The following is a 13,821-nucleotide window of genomic DNA, read 5'->3' on the forward strand; positions in this document are numbered from 1 at the left end:
ACCACTTTTTTGAGATAGAGTTTCACTTTGTTGCCCTTGGTAGAGTGCCCTGGGGTTAGCGCTCACAGCAACTTCAAACTCTTGGGCTCAAGAGATCCTCTTGCCTCAGCCTCCTGAGTAGCTGGGACTCCAGGGGCCCCCCACAACACCCAGAGACGGAGACTCACTCTGAGCTCAAGCAATCCACCCGCCCCAGCTTCCCAGAGTGCTAGGATTACAGACCTGAGCCCATGTGCCTGCAGACCAATACTTTTTAACCAAACAAAAATCAATTGTTTATTGAAGAGTCTGCAGAAATTCGAAGGAAAGATATCCACTCAGAATCCAATCCTCTCCAGCAGTCAACCTTATTTTTTCTCATTTTTCTTGTTTTTGTGAAAAGTATGCATAACTACCTTTTTTGTGTGTGTAGTTGTAATGCAAACACAAATCCAACTGCACTTTTTTTCTTCAGTCTCACTCTGTCACCCTAGGTCAGGCATCCTCAAACTATGGCCAGCAGGCCACATGTGGCCCGCCTAGAACATTTATCTGGCCCAGCGGGTGTTTTTGCCACCGCTGCCTGTCCTGCTTAGCAGCTGACTCGTCCCGGGGCCCGCAGTCCGGCCCTTCAACGTTCTGAGGGACAGTGAACTGGCCCCCTGTTTAAAAAGTTTTTGGACCCCTGCGCCTAGGTAGAAGGGATCCACTTGCCTCAGCCTCTAGAATAGCTGGGACTACAAGCACCTGTCACAACCTCCGGTTAGTTTTTCTATTTTTAGTAGAGACGGGCCTCCCCCTGGCTCAGGCTGGTCTGGAACTCCTGAGCTCAGACGATCCACCCATCTTGACTTCCCAGAGTGCTAGGATTACAGGCGTGACCACCAGGTCTCATTTTTATTTTAACTTAAATTAATCAGATGTTCATAATGCTAGAAAGTAATGTAACGAATGATAACCTAATAACATTGCATCACGTAGTCAAAGCCCCTTACCACTAAAACCAAGTTGCTTCCCGTTGTGCTAAACCCCTCTCAACCTGAATCTCCCCTCTTTCAGGTCTCCCACTACTTACTTCGCTCTGCCCCTAGACCCCAAATCCCGCCCACGATCAAGGCCATTTCTCAACTCTTTGAGTTCCTATCTCCCCCTGGCTTCCCAGGAGGAATCTTCTTACTGCCCCGGGTCTGGGTGGTCTCGGGGTTCCCCAGGTTCCCAGGAGAAGGCTTTGCAAGTCCGGACCGGAAGTCCAAGAAAGGGGGGTCGCTGATGGCTACGCCCCAGGGTTCTGTTTGGGATTCCCCAGAATTTACTTAAGTGTAAAGACTGAGGGGTCACTGTGGGGTCAGAGTGAGGGGGCTAGGCTCAGCCCTAATCACGCGACCGGGTCCCATGGAAAGTAGCTTGCTTTCCCATCACCGAGAGCGCCGAAGGCGAGGCGGTGGTCAGCCTCCTCCCGTCCGGGGCAGTCCTGGGCGACCTTCTCTGGCCCGGGCCGTGACGCAATCTCTCCGCGCCAGGGGCGGGGCGAGCTTACGCCATCTCAGGGCGCCCGGCTGGGGGGGCGCTGGGTGTGGGGCGGCTCCGGGGCCGGGGATGGCGGAGGCCGCGGCTGCGGCGGCTCCGGGACTAGCGGGAGGAGCTCGGGAAGCGCTGTGAAATGGGCCGGTGAGTGTTTTCAGGACTGGTGGCCTCTAGGCTGGCCTAACTGAGGTCAGGCAGGCCGGGGCTCGTAGCTCCGGAGGAAGTGGCCCCCAGGAGCCAGTTGCCCCGCCGGGCCGGGGCCCGAGAACCGCGGACAGAGGGAGCGAAAGGGGCAGAACCCAGACCCTCGTGCGCTTCCCTCTGGCCCGGCCGGGAAGGCAGTCCCAGGCCCTAGCGTCCCCGCGGCTGAGTCCTCGCGGGCCGGAGTGTCTGAGTCTGCGGGGCGGGAAGGGGTCCCCAAACAAGGAAGCGTCGCCTGCAGGGCCTCGCCCCTGCCTCCTTGGTGAAGGGTCGGCTCCTCACTCTCTAAACGCAGAATTCCCAATTTTGGGCCCTACCCTTTTTGGAACAAGGATTGCAGGATCATGGGAAGCCATAACCCCTAGTCTCATAACAAGCTTCGCCCTTTTCTGTTGGGCGCATCTCACACCCTCAGCAAATTCGGGTATCCGGCTGAGTTCAACCTCTTGATTCCGACCCAAGAGTAATGAGAAGCTTCGTTCCAAGCTCTGCTGGCAGCGTTGGCAGCTCTCCGGAACAGCCCGTTAGCTCAGTTGGGGTTACGTGCGGCGTCTTCCCCTTGAGAAATCCTCATTGAGCTTCTCCAGAGGCCGAGGTTTCAGATTCTGAAATCTGTTTTGCGTTGTGGGAACCTGGCACACAGGCTTGGCTCTTTGTTGTCCTTCCCACAGACCTTTTGCCTCTTTCATTGCTTTTATTAGTCTGTTTGCTAACTATTCAGCGACCCAGAGGCAAGATTTCTTTCATGTTTTAGTTGCAGAGAGCTCGGGTCCTTTTGGAATTGAAGATACGACTCCAATTTCTGTTGGGAATGAAGGAGAAAGCTCACTGCTTTTCAGTTACTGAAACTGCTGGCAGAGAACAGATGCATGATTTGTGTCCACTCTGTAATTTGTGTTTGCGGAATTAGGAATTTGTCTTTCCACACTGTGTTTTCCTATCCTACCTTTTCCATACACCTGCATCTTGCCAATCTTAAGAGAGAATTGTCTCCTTTAGTTTGGGTTGAGGCTGGCTGTGTTTTTCATTAGTTTCTTGGAGTACTCATCGGGTACTACTTGCTCTCTTTTCAGAGGTTTAGGCACCATTCATTAGTACTTTAACGTTTCTAGCAAGTGTAGATTCAGATATTGATAGTTTAGTTTCCCTGGTGACAGCTACATGAGGACCTACGTGACATTTTAAGTTTCTTTCACATCTGGTACAACACTTGGTATAAAGTTGTCACTCCAGAAATTTTACATGCACACAGCTTTTTTTTTTTTTACCTTGAAAATCTGTTAATAAGTCTTCCCCTTGAGTGACTCCCCCTTGACCTCTTTTTCTGCCCCAGAAACATAAATAATCGTACTTTTTCATCTAATACCTCTTTTTTCATTTCAGTAACCTCCACATCTGTGTTTTCCCAGGCCCTGAATAAAGGTGAAATCCATGGAGTCTTTTCCTGCTTCCCATTGTTCACAGGGGAACAATGTTAAGTCTTCCATTTTTATTTGTGCACTTAACTGAAATTGGATTGGAAGTAAATGTAACCTTTTGGGAATAGGCATGAGTAGAGAATGAAGAATATGATATTAAAGAAAAACAATGAAATTTGACACATGGACATTTCTTCCCCCCGGGTTGTCTTATTACAAATTAGAATTTAAGAGATGGCTTTGCGTTCTGTTCACCTTTTTTAGGTACTCTGGATAAATGTGCTGTTACCTCTAGAGAAGAGGGTGCAGCAAGGACTCATCCTTTCTTTGCTTTGGAGTTACCTTTCATGATGACCCTGGGGAGAATCAGAGGTCAGCTTGCTGCTTACTTCATTCCTATTTTTGTCTTCTAGGCTCCTAAGACAGCCGGGAGGACACTTACTACAGCTGCTCAAAAGCACCACTGGAAGCTCAGGTAATAAGGCACTTTGGATTCCTTGTTGCAGAAAAATATCTGGGTTTCAAAAGTGGAAAGACAGGGCAGTGCCTGTGGCTCAGTGGGTAGAGCACTGGCCCCACATACCAAGGGTGGTGGGTTTGAACCTGGTCCCGGCCAAACTGCAACAAAAAATAGCCGGGCGTTGTGGCAAGTACCTGTAGTCCTAAATGCTTGGGAGGCTGAGACAAGAGAATGGCCGAAGCCCAGGAGTTGTAGATTGCTGTGAGCTGTGATGCCATAGCACTCTACCGAGGGCAATAAAGTGAGACTCTGTCTCTTAAAAACAAAAAAAAGGTAGAAAGACAGAATGTCATGTCATAGAAATCTCTTTTCAGATCCAAAGAACTAGAGCCTGATTGGAAGAAATAGGCATCAAAATTCATGGGCATTGAACTGTTCAGACCAAAATATTCCTTTATAATATTAGACATACTATTTGTGAAAGGTGACAGTAAGAGAAAGGAGAGAACTTGCTTATGAATCATACGGACATAGAAATAAACAGGTGTGTTTAGAGGAATGGAACCAGAATTTTATGAAGTTGTACCTAGAGCAGACCTACAGTGGGAAAGTAGCCATTGGCAAAAGAAAGGGAATTTAAAAAAAGGAAATGAGAAGAAAAGAAGTCTAGTGAGACTAGGGAATAGGAAGTCTCTGTGAGCTCAGAAGAGTTTTGTTGCTCTTTGGGGAGGAGGAAAAACAGTTAAGTTGTAGAGCAAACTTTGTACAATCACTCTCACCATAGAGCTCAGGTTGGAATGTAGTACATTTCATGGGGCAAAGAAGATGGCAATTTTCATAACATGTTTAAGGAGCAAAGTTTTTTAAAAAGCACAAGCTGACCTCAGGACTTACCTTAGTCCTTGAGGTACTGGTGATGTGAGGCAGAGGAGGATGACAGTTTAGCCCAGATTGGAGTAGGAGGGATGGGAGTAGGTGAGATCATAACCCAAATTAGGCTAGGGAAAGGAAGCTTTGACTTGGAAAGGAAAGGATGAGGTCATATGTTCAGGGAAAGAAGATGGCACATTAGTATTTCTTACCAGAAGGAAAAACTTAAAAAGAGCCAGCAGCAGAGACCATGTGTTCAAAGGCTCCTTAAAGAAGAAGGCTGAGAAGAGTCGAGGTGCTCATGAAAGGTGTGACTAATTGTGAAGCTGTTGGTTTCTCTGGGGTTGTGGATCCCCTGGGTTATTTATGCATCATTGAATGCTTATCCTTGTAGCACTTTGTGGTTTCCCTGTTTGTCTCATGTCCCAGGTGGATGAGTGGGGGTGGAGTGGGATGGGGTGGGTAATCTCCTTGTCTGCCCCTTTCTCATACCTCTTTTTTCCCCAGCGTTCCGCTTTGTTATATCGTACTCTGTGGGTGCAGTTCTTGCTCTTTCCTTTGACTTGGTTCATCTGTGGGTTACTTTTCTTTGCCTCTGATTTGTTCCCTAGCAGATGTGGGTGCCCCAGCCAGCAGCAGAGAGGGGTGCAGGGAAGCCACAGAGAAGCCCCTTCTGATGCCCCAAGGAGCAAGCCAACCCTTTCCAGGCTCCAGGAACACCACAAAGCAATATGAAACCTGTTCATGAGAGGAGTCAGGAATGCCTTCCACCAAAGAAACGAGACCTCCCCGTGACCAGCGAGGATATGGGGAGAACAACCAGCTGCTCCACTAACCACACACCTTCCAGTGATGCTTCTGAATGGTCCCAAGGGGTTGTGGTGGCCGGGCAGAGCCAGGCAGGAGCCAGAGTCAGCCTGGGGGGTGATGGAGCTGAGGCCATCACCGGTCTGACGGTGGACCAGTATGGCATGCTGTATAAGGTGGCTGTGCCACCTGCCACCTTCTCACCAACTGGCCTCCCTTCTGTGGTGAATATGAGCCCCTTACCCCCGACATTTAATGTAGCGTCTTCACTGATTCAACATCCAGGAATCCATTATCCTCCAATCCACTATGCTCAGCTCCCGTCCACCTCGCTGCAGTTTATTGGGTCTCCTTATAGCCTTCCCTATGCTGTGCCACCTAATTTCCTACCGAGTCCCCTCCTTTCTCCTTCTGCCAACCTTGCCACATCTCACCTTCCACACTTTGTGCCATATGCCTCACTCCTGGCAGAAGGATCAACTCCTCCCCCACAGGCTTCATCGCCTGCCCACTCATTTAACAAAGCCCCCTCAGCCACCTCCCCACCTGGGCAGTTGCCACATCACTCAAGTACTCAGCCACTGGACCTTGCTCCAGGCCGGATGCCTGTTTATTATCAGATGTCCAGGCTACCTGCTGGGTATACCTTGCATGAAACCCCTCCAGCAGGTTCCAGCCCAGTTCTTATGCCTCAGGAGGGTCAGCCTGCTCTGGAAGCAGCTGCTGCCAATGGAGGACAGAGACAACGAGAACGAAATATAGTAAGACGGGAAAGTGAAGCCCTTGACTCCCCCAGCACCAAGGGCGAAGGCCAGGGACTGGTGCCAGTTGTAGAATGTGTGGTGGATGGACAGCTGTTTTCAGGTTCTCAGACTCCACGGGTAGAGGTGGCAGCGCCAGCACACCGAGGGACTCCAGACACTGACCTTGAGGTCCAGCGGGTAGTTGGCGCTTTAGCGTCTCAGGACTATCGAGTGGTGGCAGCTCAGAGGAAGGATGAACCCAGCCCCCTCAACCTGTCCCATCATACCCCTGACCATCAGGGTGAGGGGCGAGGGTCAGCCAGGAACCCAGCAGAGCTGCCAGAAAAAAATCAGACCCGTGGGTTTTACCCTCAGTCCCATCAGGAACCAGTAAAACACAGACCTTTACCCAAAGCAGTGGTTGTAGCCAATGGCAACCTGGTGCCCACTGGAACTGACCCAGGCCTGCTGCCCATGGGCTCAGAGATCCTGGTAGCATCAAGTCTGGACATGCAGGCCAGAGCCACTTTTCCAGACAAGGAGCCAACGCCACCCCCCATTACCTCCTCCCACTTGCCCTCCCATTTCATGAAAGGCGCCATCATCCAGCTGGCTACAGGGGAGCTGAAGCGGGTGGAGGACCTTCAGACCCAGGATTTTGTGCGCAGTGCCGAAGTGAGTGGGGGGCTGAAGATTGACTCTAGCACGGTCGTGGACATTCAGGAGAGCCAATGGCCTGGATTTGTCATGCTGCATTTCGTGGTTGGTGAGCAGCAGAGCAAAGTGAGCATCGAGGTGCCCCCCGAGCACCCCTTCTTTGTATATGGCCAGGGTTGGTCCTCCTGCAGCCCTGGGCGGACTGCACAACTCTTCTCTCTGCCCTGCCATCGGCTACAGGTGGGAGATGTCTGCATCTCTATCAGTTTACAGAGCTTGAACAGTAACTCAGTTTCTCAGGCCAGCTGTGCTCCCCCAGGCCAGCTGGGTCCCCCCCGAGAGAGGCCTGAGAGGACAGTCTTGGGACCCAGAGAGCTATGTGACAGTGAGGGGAAGAGCCAGCCGGGAGAGGGCTCCCGTGTTGTAGAGCCCTCCCAGCCTGAGCCTGGTGCTCAGGCCTGCTGGCCAGCCCCGAACTTCCAAAGATACAGCATGCAAGGGGAGGAGGCACGGGCTGCACTGCTCCGTCCCTCTTTCATTCCACAGGAGGTAAAGCTGTCCATTGAAGGGCGTTCCAATGCGGGAAAATGAACCTCTTTCCCAGACCAAGACTGGGGCTTTACCCCAGAGCTAAGCCTCACTGTGAGCAGGCAGAGGATTTGCACACAACGAGCAGGGAATGGCTCTCCTGGCAGTGAGATTTTGGGGGAAAGAGGAGGCATGAAGTCAGCCTCCCAAGGCAGAATCTGTTGCTTATTACCCCATGGCATCCTTTCTGGGCAGCCCCAGAGAGTACTGTGCTGGGGAGCAGCGGACGTGGGCAATGGAAGGAAGGGGGTGCACATAGGATAAGAAACATTCCAAAATCAGGGCCTCCCTGTTCTTTCCTCCCCATCCCTAGCTCCTGCAAGGGGAAGTCCATGCTTTGGTAGCAGGTGGCAGGGGGAGGGAGTATAGAAAGAGCCAAAAATGATGATCCACAGCTTATAGTAGCAGTTAAACTGTCAGAAGGTTTTTTTCTTTTTTTGTGTGGAAGGGCAGGAGGCCCCAAGGTTGGAAATAAGAGGGTTCCCACCCAGAACCCTTCTTGTGAGAGATGTGCACTTTAAAGGGTGACTTTGTTACAGATGTCTATGGCTGGGTTTGTGGGAGGAGCACTCACCGAAGGACTCTGCTTGATTCTCTGCATCACAGCCCTTCCCCACCTCTCCTCACCATTCCTCCTACAAGGCTTCTAGCAGCTTGGGGGCAGGAGAGAGAGAAGCTCCTCCAGGGTTCAGAGTGAAGTACTGCCTTGCTGTGGACCCTGTCAGGGAACTTTGGGAGAAAGACCTGAGAGCCAGGCTGGTTGAGTTCCAGGCAGGCCTCCTGGAGAAGGAGCTGACCTCATCAAGCTCCTCCAACTCAGCATGCCAGACCTGCTTTGAAATTTCACTGAATCTTTGGTTGGTAATGGTGACTTTTGAAAGAACCAGTGGACCCTTTTCTCTAGGCACCTACACCCCGCCTTTGTCTGTCTATGTTGTGCCTAAGTGCCTGCGCTTCCCCCACCCTCCTGCTGCCCTGACCTTTCTGCATGGTGTCTTGACCTGGGCCTCATTTGTAGCTGCACTGCCTTTCCTCTTCTGCAAAACTGGTTTTGTCCACTCTGACCAAGACCTCTAGATTTTGGTGTGTAGGGGTCTCTCTGGTTTCCCCTTCAGATATAGTCTTTATTTTTAAAAACTCAGTCATGTCCCCTCCTCTTCCACTGCCAAAACAGCTTGGTGGAGAAATAAGAAGGGAACTATGCCCTGGGCCAGGACAAATGGCACCTGGTCAGGCAATGCCCATCCTGGCATTTTTACACAGCCCCTCCCATCCTCTTCTATGGCCTCTCCCAGCATCTCCAAGCCATCTTCTCCTCCCGCCAGCTCTAAGAGGATAGTCTTGATAACGTTTAAATACCTGAAGAGGTTTCACCTTGTGGTGGTATAGTTCCTCTGCAAAGAGTATTTGCAATCTTAGTTGCGTTTGCCCCCTATGTCTCAAGCCCACGTTTTTTTTCTTCACAACTTTCAGCATCAGCTCAGACTGTGGGGTTCCACTGGGTATTGGGAATTAGGCTCCCCCACTAGCTTTCAGGTGGGTGAGTGGTTTTTTGTTTTTTTGGGGGTCTTTAAGACTCTTAAAGGCAACTCAGGGTATTGTCCACCCAGCTCTCTGGTTAGGCTTCTCCCAGGGTATGATCCTTTATAGAGGCCCAGCCTGTCACCAGGAGTCCAAACCTCTAAGGTCTGATCTCTGCTGTGTCAAAGACTGTAGGCAAGTCTTGTGACCTCTTGCTCTTTCACTTCCTCCCCAGCTTCCAAATGGGGATAAATAATCTTACCTACCTCCTGAGGGGAGGGGAAGTTCTGAGAATGGAGTCATTCTTAGTGTTCAGGTGCTAAAGGTTGTTCTCCTGGGGGTACAGAGGGACTGAAACTGGCTTGTTTGCTACAAGCCCTGTGCTTCACGGTTTTATTCCTTGAAAGCAAATACCTAGTCACTCAGCCTTTGGGGATCCATCCACAGGAATCTGCTGACCTGTGAGTACTTCAGTCTCCAGTTCATGTCAGAACCAACACCAACCTTGTATTGCATTTGGGATCATGTCCTTTCCCTTCTCTGTCCCCCATTCTCTCTGAATGCTGCTTTCTCTGGCTTGTTTCCTACAGTGGGGGCCTGTGGGGTTGAGTCTTGAGGAATCCTCTCAGATGAGAGCCTTGAGAGAGGGCCTCATCTCTAGCTGTTTCGTGGCAGCTCATTCCTAAGGCTTATTGTTTGCATGGGTTTCTTGCAAGCATTCTTCCTCATAGGAAGTCTCATCAACTGAATATGGTGACATGCACACAATAGATGCTCAAGAAGCATCCTCCAAGGACACCAACCAAGCTTCCTCATCATGGGAGCAAAGTTGTATCTAATCAGATACCAGCCAAGTAGTTTAAATCCAGCCAGGCGACTTCTGCTGAATCCTGGAAAGGGAAATTCTTGAGGAACTTGGCAAGTTGGGCCCTTTCTGCTACTGTTCTGTTGTGTCTTTTGCTAGTAAAGCAATACTAGCAGCCCCCATAATATACCATGCCTATGTAACTTACTAATACTCAATTTTGCTGAGCTGCAAAGGTATCTTTCATAAAGTATGGTCCCCCAGGAAAAGAAGGCCTGTGCTCAAAATCTTGGTCAGAGCTGTGGCATCCTCCTTGGCCCTTTCCCTCTGCTTCAACCTTTTCTTCCAGGCATGAGAAATAAGAGTAACCTGTGGTGTGTCCATTCTTCCTTACAGGAATATCCTAAGTTTGCAAGAGACATGAGAGTGGTTTTTAAGGAATGAACATTTTAGTGGAGATGTTGTCAGCTTTTTGGGAATAAGCAGTTGACGAAGGCTAGAGCCAGTCCCTTGTCATTGGTAGGACATTCCCAGAGCTTAGGGATAGAAAGGAGGACGGCTCATTCTTTGGCACTGTACAGAAACGTCCGTACCAATTCAGGAGAAGGGGAATCCAGTAAAGGATGGGTAATAACCTAAGTCTTGGGTTGTCATTCCTTTCAAGATTACTGTACATGGGGGAGGGGGTTGGTGTGGGGAAGGAGCTCTGGGAGTTAAAAGCAGAGTGTTTGTACCTGAGGGGAGGGGCCCCAGCACATCTGGAGTGGCCCTTCTACACTCTTGGTCCTAGCTGGTCGTAACACCAAGGGCTTTGCTCTGTGCTGCTTTGCCACTCCTGCTCAGTGTCCTGCCTGTTGTCCTCTGTAGTCTGGTCTTTCTATGTCTTTGGCCATGTAGATTAAATCTAGGCTTTCTGTTCATTCTTAACTGTGCTGTGCCAGTGTTATTTTATGGCAAAGTCATACTGAACAGGGATGGTATGAAATGCTGCTGATGGACTGGCAAATCCCAAGGGATATGGCTTCAGTGCTGTCAAGAGCCCTTTGACTCCAAATGTCTATCTTGAAGGAGACAAGAGGTCCTAATCGTGTTTTCTGTAGTAATTTCTTTCCTTTATGGTATCTTGTATCCTGTTTTAAAAACTAAATGAAGGGGAAATTAGGGCCATATCCCAGCAAGGTTCATCTAGTTCCAGTGACATGGACTCTGGAGTTGGGAGAGGACTTGAAGTTTGGCTGAAATAGCTCTTCAAGTAGGATTTAATTTTATTTTTACAAGTGGGCATCATAAGTGATTTAAGGAGAACCACAGGATGGTGGTGTGATTTAGACCTACAACGAGCAGGCATATCGAAGAGTTGCGTTTTCACACTGGAGGTGAAAGTGGACATGGGTTGGCTGGCAAAGAGCCTGGCTCCACTGGAGTAAAGATAACCTGAATAATTGAATTGGCCGTGAGAGATTAGGTCACAGTCATATAAACAAAGTAAATAGGACAGAGGTCAAATTTTACAGCGACATCTTGGCCTCCTCCGACTAAGTTTACTAAACCACACTGAAGCTACAGTACCTTGCAGATGGGAAAAAGTGTACACTACAGTTGAAGAGCTGAAACTTAGGAGGTTGGATATTGATCAGGAACCTATTAACCCTTTGCTGGGAAGCCTTTATCCTCCAGCTCCCTGGAGTAGGGAAGGTCTCCTGCATTATGCAATAATAAAATAATCATCTGGGTCTTTGCAGCTGTCAGTTGCTCTTTCAACTCTAGGATCCTTCTTTGGATCAGAAGCCTAGTCTGGGCCTAGGATGACATTGGCCCTTGAGATGCTGAAGTTGACTGCACTCTCTCCTTACCTGCAGACTATGCACAGTGCCTGGGGCGGAAGGAAGAGAGGTGTTGTGGTTTGTCCTACTGCCTCCCCAGCAGGAACAGTAGTCATAAATGCACTTTTCACACTAAAGTTTTCTTTATTAGTCTCCTGTTAAGCCTAAATCCCTCCCTGGTAGATTACAAACCCAGTCTGTGTGACCCCGAAAGCCATTCCACTGCAAATGCCCAGCAGTGAAAATGGCCTCAGATTGGGTTCCTGTCTGCAGTGTGTGGCAGCAGCCCATGTGCCTTTACCTGTTGTCAAACTTGCATTTATTTCTGTCTTTATGACTGTCATGGGGACCGAGGTTCTTCAGAGAGAGCGAGAGCGGTGATGACACAGTGGTTTTACACCTACCCCCCTGGACAGGGAGTTTGCACGTATTTGTGAGCTGTGAGTGGTTAGTGTGTTGCTGGTATTGCTGAAGGCAGGGTTGATCCCTCACTTGCTGATACTTGCATTCAAGAGAATCTAGATTGTGTTGGGGAAGAGACCATACTCATGACTAACTTGAAGTATTAAAATAAGGCTGTCCCCAATAACCTTCTTAGTCACACAGGATCCCTGTAGCCAAAACAGTATCTATTCCAGCTGCAGAGAGCAGACTGCTCTCAGCTTGCACAGCACCTTAGGAGAGGGAAGAATATGTGAATAGGGAATGGGGTGGAGAAAGATGGATGGGAATGTTGTCATCTAGGTGGCTTTAGGGTTCTACAGAGTGGAGGAGGATGGCACTGGGGAGGTCTGGTTGGATCTGATTTGTGTAGGAGTTCCCTGTAGATAAATTACTGATCCCCCAACTACTATCCCCAGTATGTAATGGCTGAATTAATATGTAATCAACTGCATTGTATCTAAAGCCTTAGAACTAGTCAGGTGCTCCCCCACCCAACACCGTTTCTTACCCTCTAATCCTACCTGATCTTTAACAAAGCATTAATAATTCTAAGGATAATCTCTATTTTGTTGTGCTTTTTTGTAACTGTTTTAAATAAATCAATTTGTACTGTATATTTGTACTTTTGTGAAATCCTTTTTGCTGTTTTACCATTTTAAGTCTCTGTACTTGGCTACACACAGATTGTATTTTTATTGTTAATGCTCTTCTTATGGATACCTGCATTTAACTTGTGGACTATGTAAACACAATTATCTATCAATATCGATATATCTATATATCTATCTATATAAACTACTAGCTTTTCCTTTTGGTGTTTGCGCCTTCTTCCTATCCCAGTCTTAGGTGGTGGCTTTTGGGTGGGGGATAGAATCCCTGTTGGGAGCATTTACAATGGAGCACAAATGGGTACCATCTTTGTGTGGTGAGCTCAGGGCCGATGGCATGAAGCATGGGCTCCCATCTGTTGGGAGTCTACCTGTAGACTCAAATGTTAGAGTCAATTACAAAGATCTGAAGGTGTCTTCACTCCTGGCCTTTCCCCCAGCTCTTTATTCAGGAATACTGCCAGAAATTGCTGGAGGAAGTCAGCCCCAATCATTGTTACTGCCTACAACTTAGAAAGCTTGCCACTTGTAAGTGGCATTTATAGTACATTTTATCTGCCACAAAACATCCTAATATAAAGCATGCTTTATAGTGCTTTATAGCAGTATTTCCATTTTGTGGATGGGGAAGTCAAGACAGGCTAAATAACATGCCCAAGGTTACACAGCTAGTAAGTGGCAGAGCAGTTTTGAACACAGATACCTAACTCTTCAGTTTGTATGGACTCAGAATTTGTTGTAAAAATTAAATGAGATAATCCCTGTAGCATGCTCAGAATGATCTTTCGCATGTAATGAGTGCAACCATTTTGAAGCATCCCAGATAGGACTTCAGCATGGAGCTCTGTGGGAAAATGGCATTTGGATTAAGTACTTTCTTGCAAATGTAGTTTCAGAACAAATACTTCAGCACACCTGGTAGGAATTAACCCTAGTTTGGTGGGTGTCAGTTGACACAATTAAACAGCACCGGCCCTGTGGAGGCCAGAGAGGAGCCCAAGTTTCCCTGTCATGATACTGGAAGAGGTCCACATTCCTGGCATAGTTAATTTTTCTGGCTACAGTTTAACTAGGGCACTTCCTTCTGGACCTCAAGATCTATAATTATCTAAACTGTACACAACCTTTGGTGCAGCTAGGAAAGTTCTGTGCTTGTTCTGTACCATCACAGAAACTTTTTAGAAATGACCTCAGCTCTTGTCTCCTCCACAGTTTGGCAGCCATACAAACTGCCAGAGTAACCATTTCACTGTAAGCCTTCACCACTATTCACTTGAACTCTTTTTTTTTTTTTTGAGACAGAGCCTCAAGCTGTCCCCCTGGATAGAGTGCCATGGCATTACAGCTCACAGCAACCTCCAACTCCTGGGCTC

General features: G+C 48.6%; 1 protein-coding gene across 2 annotated transcripts; it reads left to right on the forward strand.

Moving 5' to 3' along the window:
* Positions 1-1,534: 1,534 nt before the first annotated feature.
* On the forward strand, positions 1,535-12,648 carry ATXN1L (ataxin 1 like). Of its 2 annotated transcripts, none has more exons than XM_003791385.3 (3): positions 1,535-1,647; positions 3,536-3,597; positions 5,067-12,648. In XM_003791385.3, exon 3 carries the CDS (start codon positions 5,184-5,186, stop codon positions 7,248-7,250), a length of 2,067 nt encoding a protein of 688 aa, XP_003791433.1. In that variant the 5' UTR covers positions 1,535-1,647; positions 3,536-3,597; positions 5,067-5,183; the 3' UTR covers positions 7,251-12,648. The 2 variants fall into 2 exon arrangements, with proteins under 2 accessions (XP_003791433.1, XP_023369846.1); XM_023514078.1 differs by having other exon boundaries at positions 1,559-1,647; positions 5,064-12,648.
* Positions 12,649-13,821: the final 1,173 nt, after the last annotated feature.

This window comes from Otolemur garnettii, unplaced genomic scaffold (assembly GCF_000181295.1).
Source record: "Otolemur garnettii isolate 467f Iridium unplaced genomic scaffold, OtoGar3 scaffold00047, whole genome shotgun sequence".
NCBI lineage: Eukaryota > Metazoa > Chordata > Mammalia > Primates > Galagidae > Otolemur > Otolemur garnettii.

Bases quoted from the DNA above. Each gene is read 5' to 3' on its own strand.
- ATXN1L (XM_003791385.3), top strand. From the start codon at position 5,184: ATGAAACCTGTTCATGAGAGGAGTCAGGAATGCCTTCCACCAAAGAAA.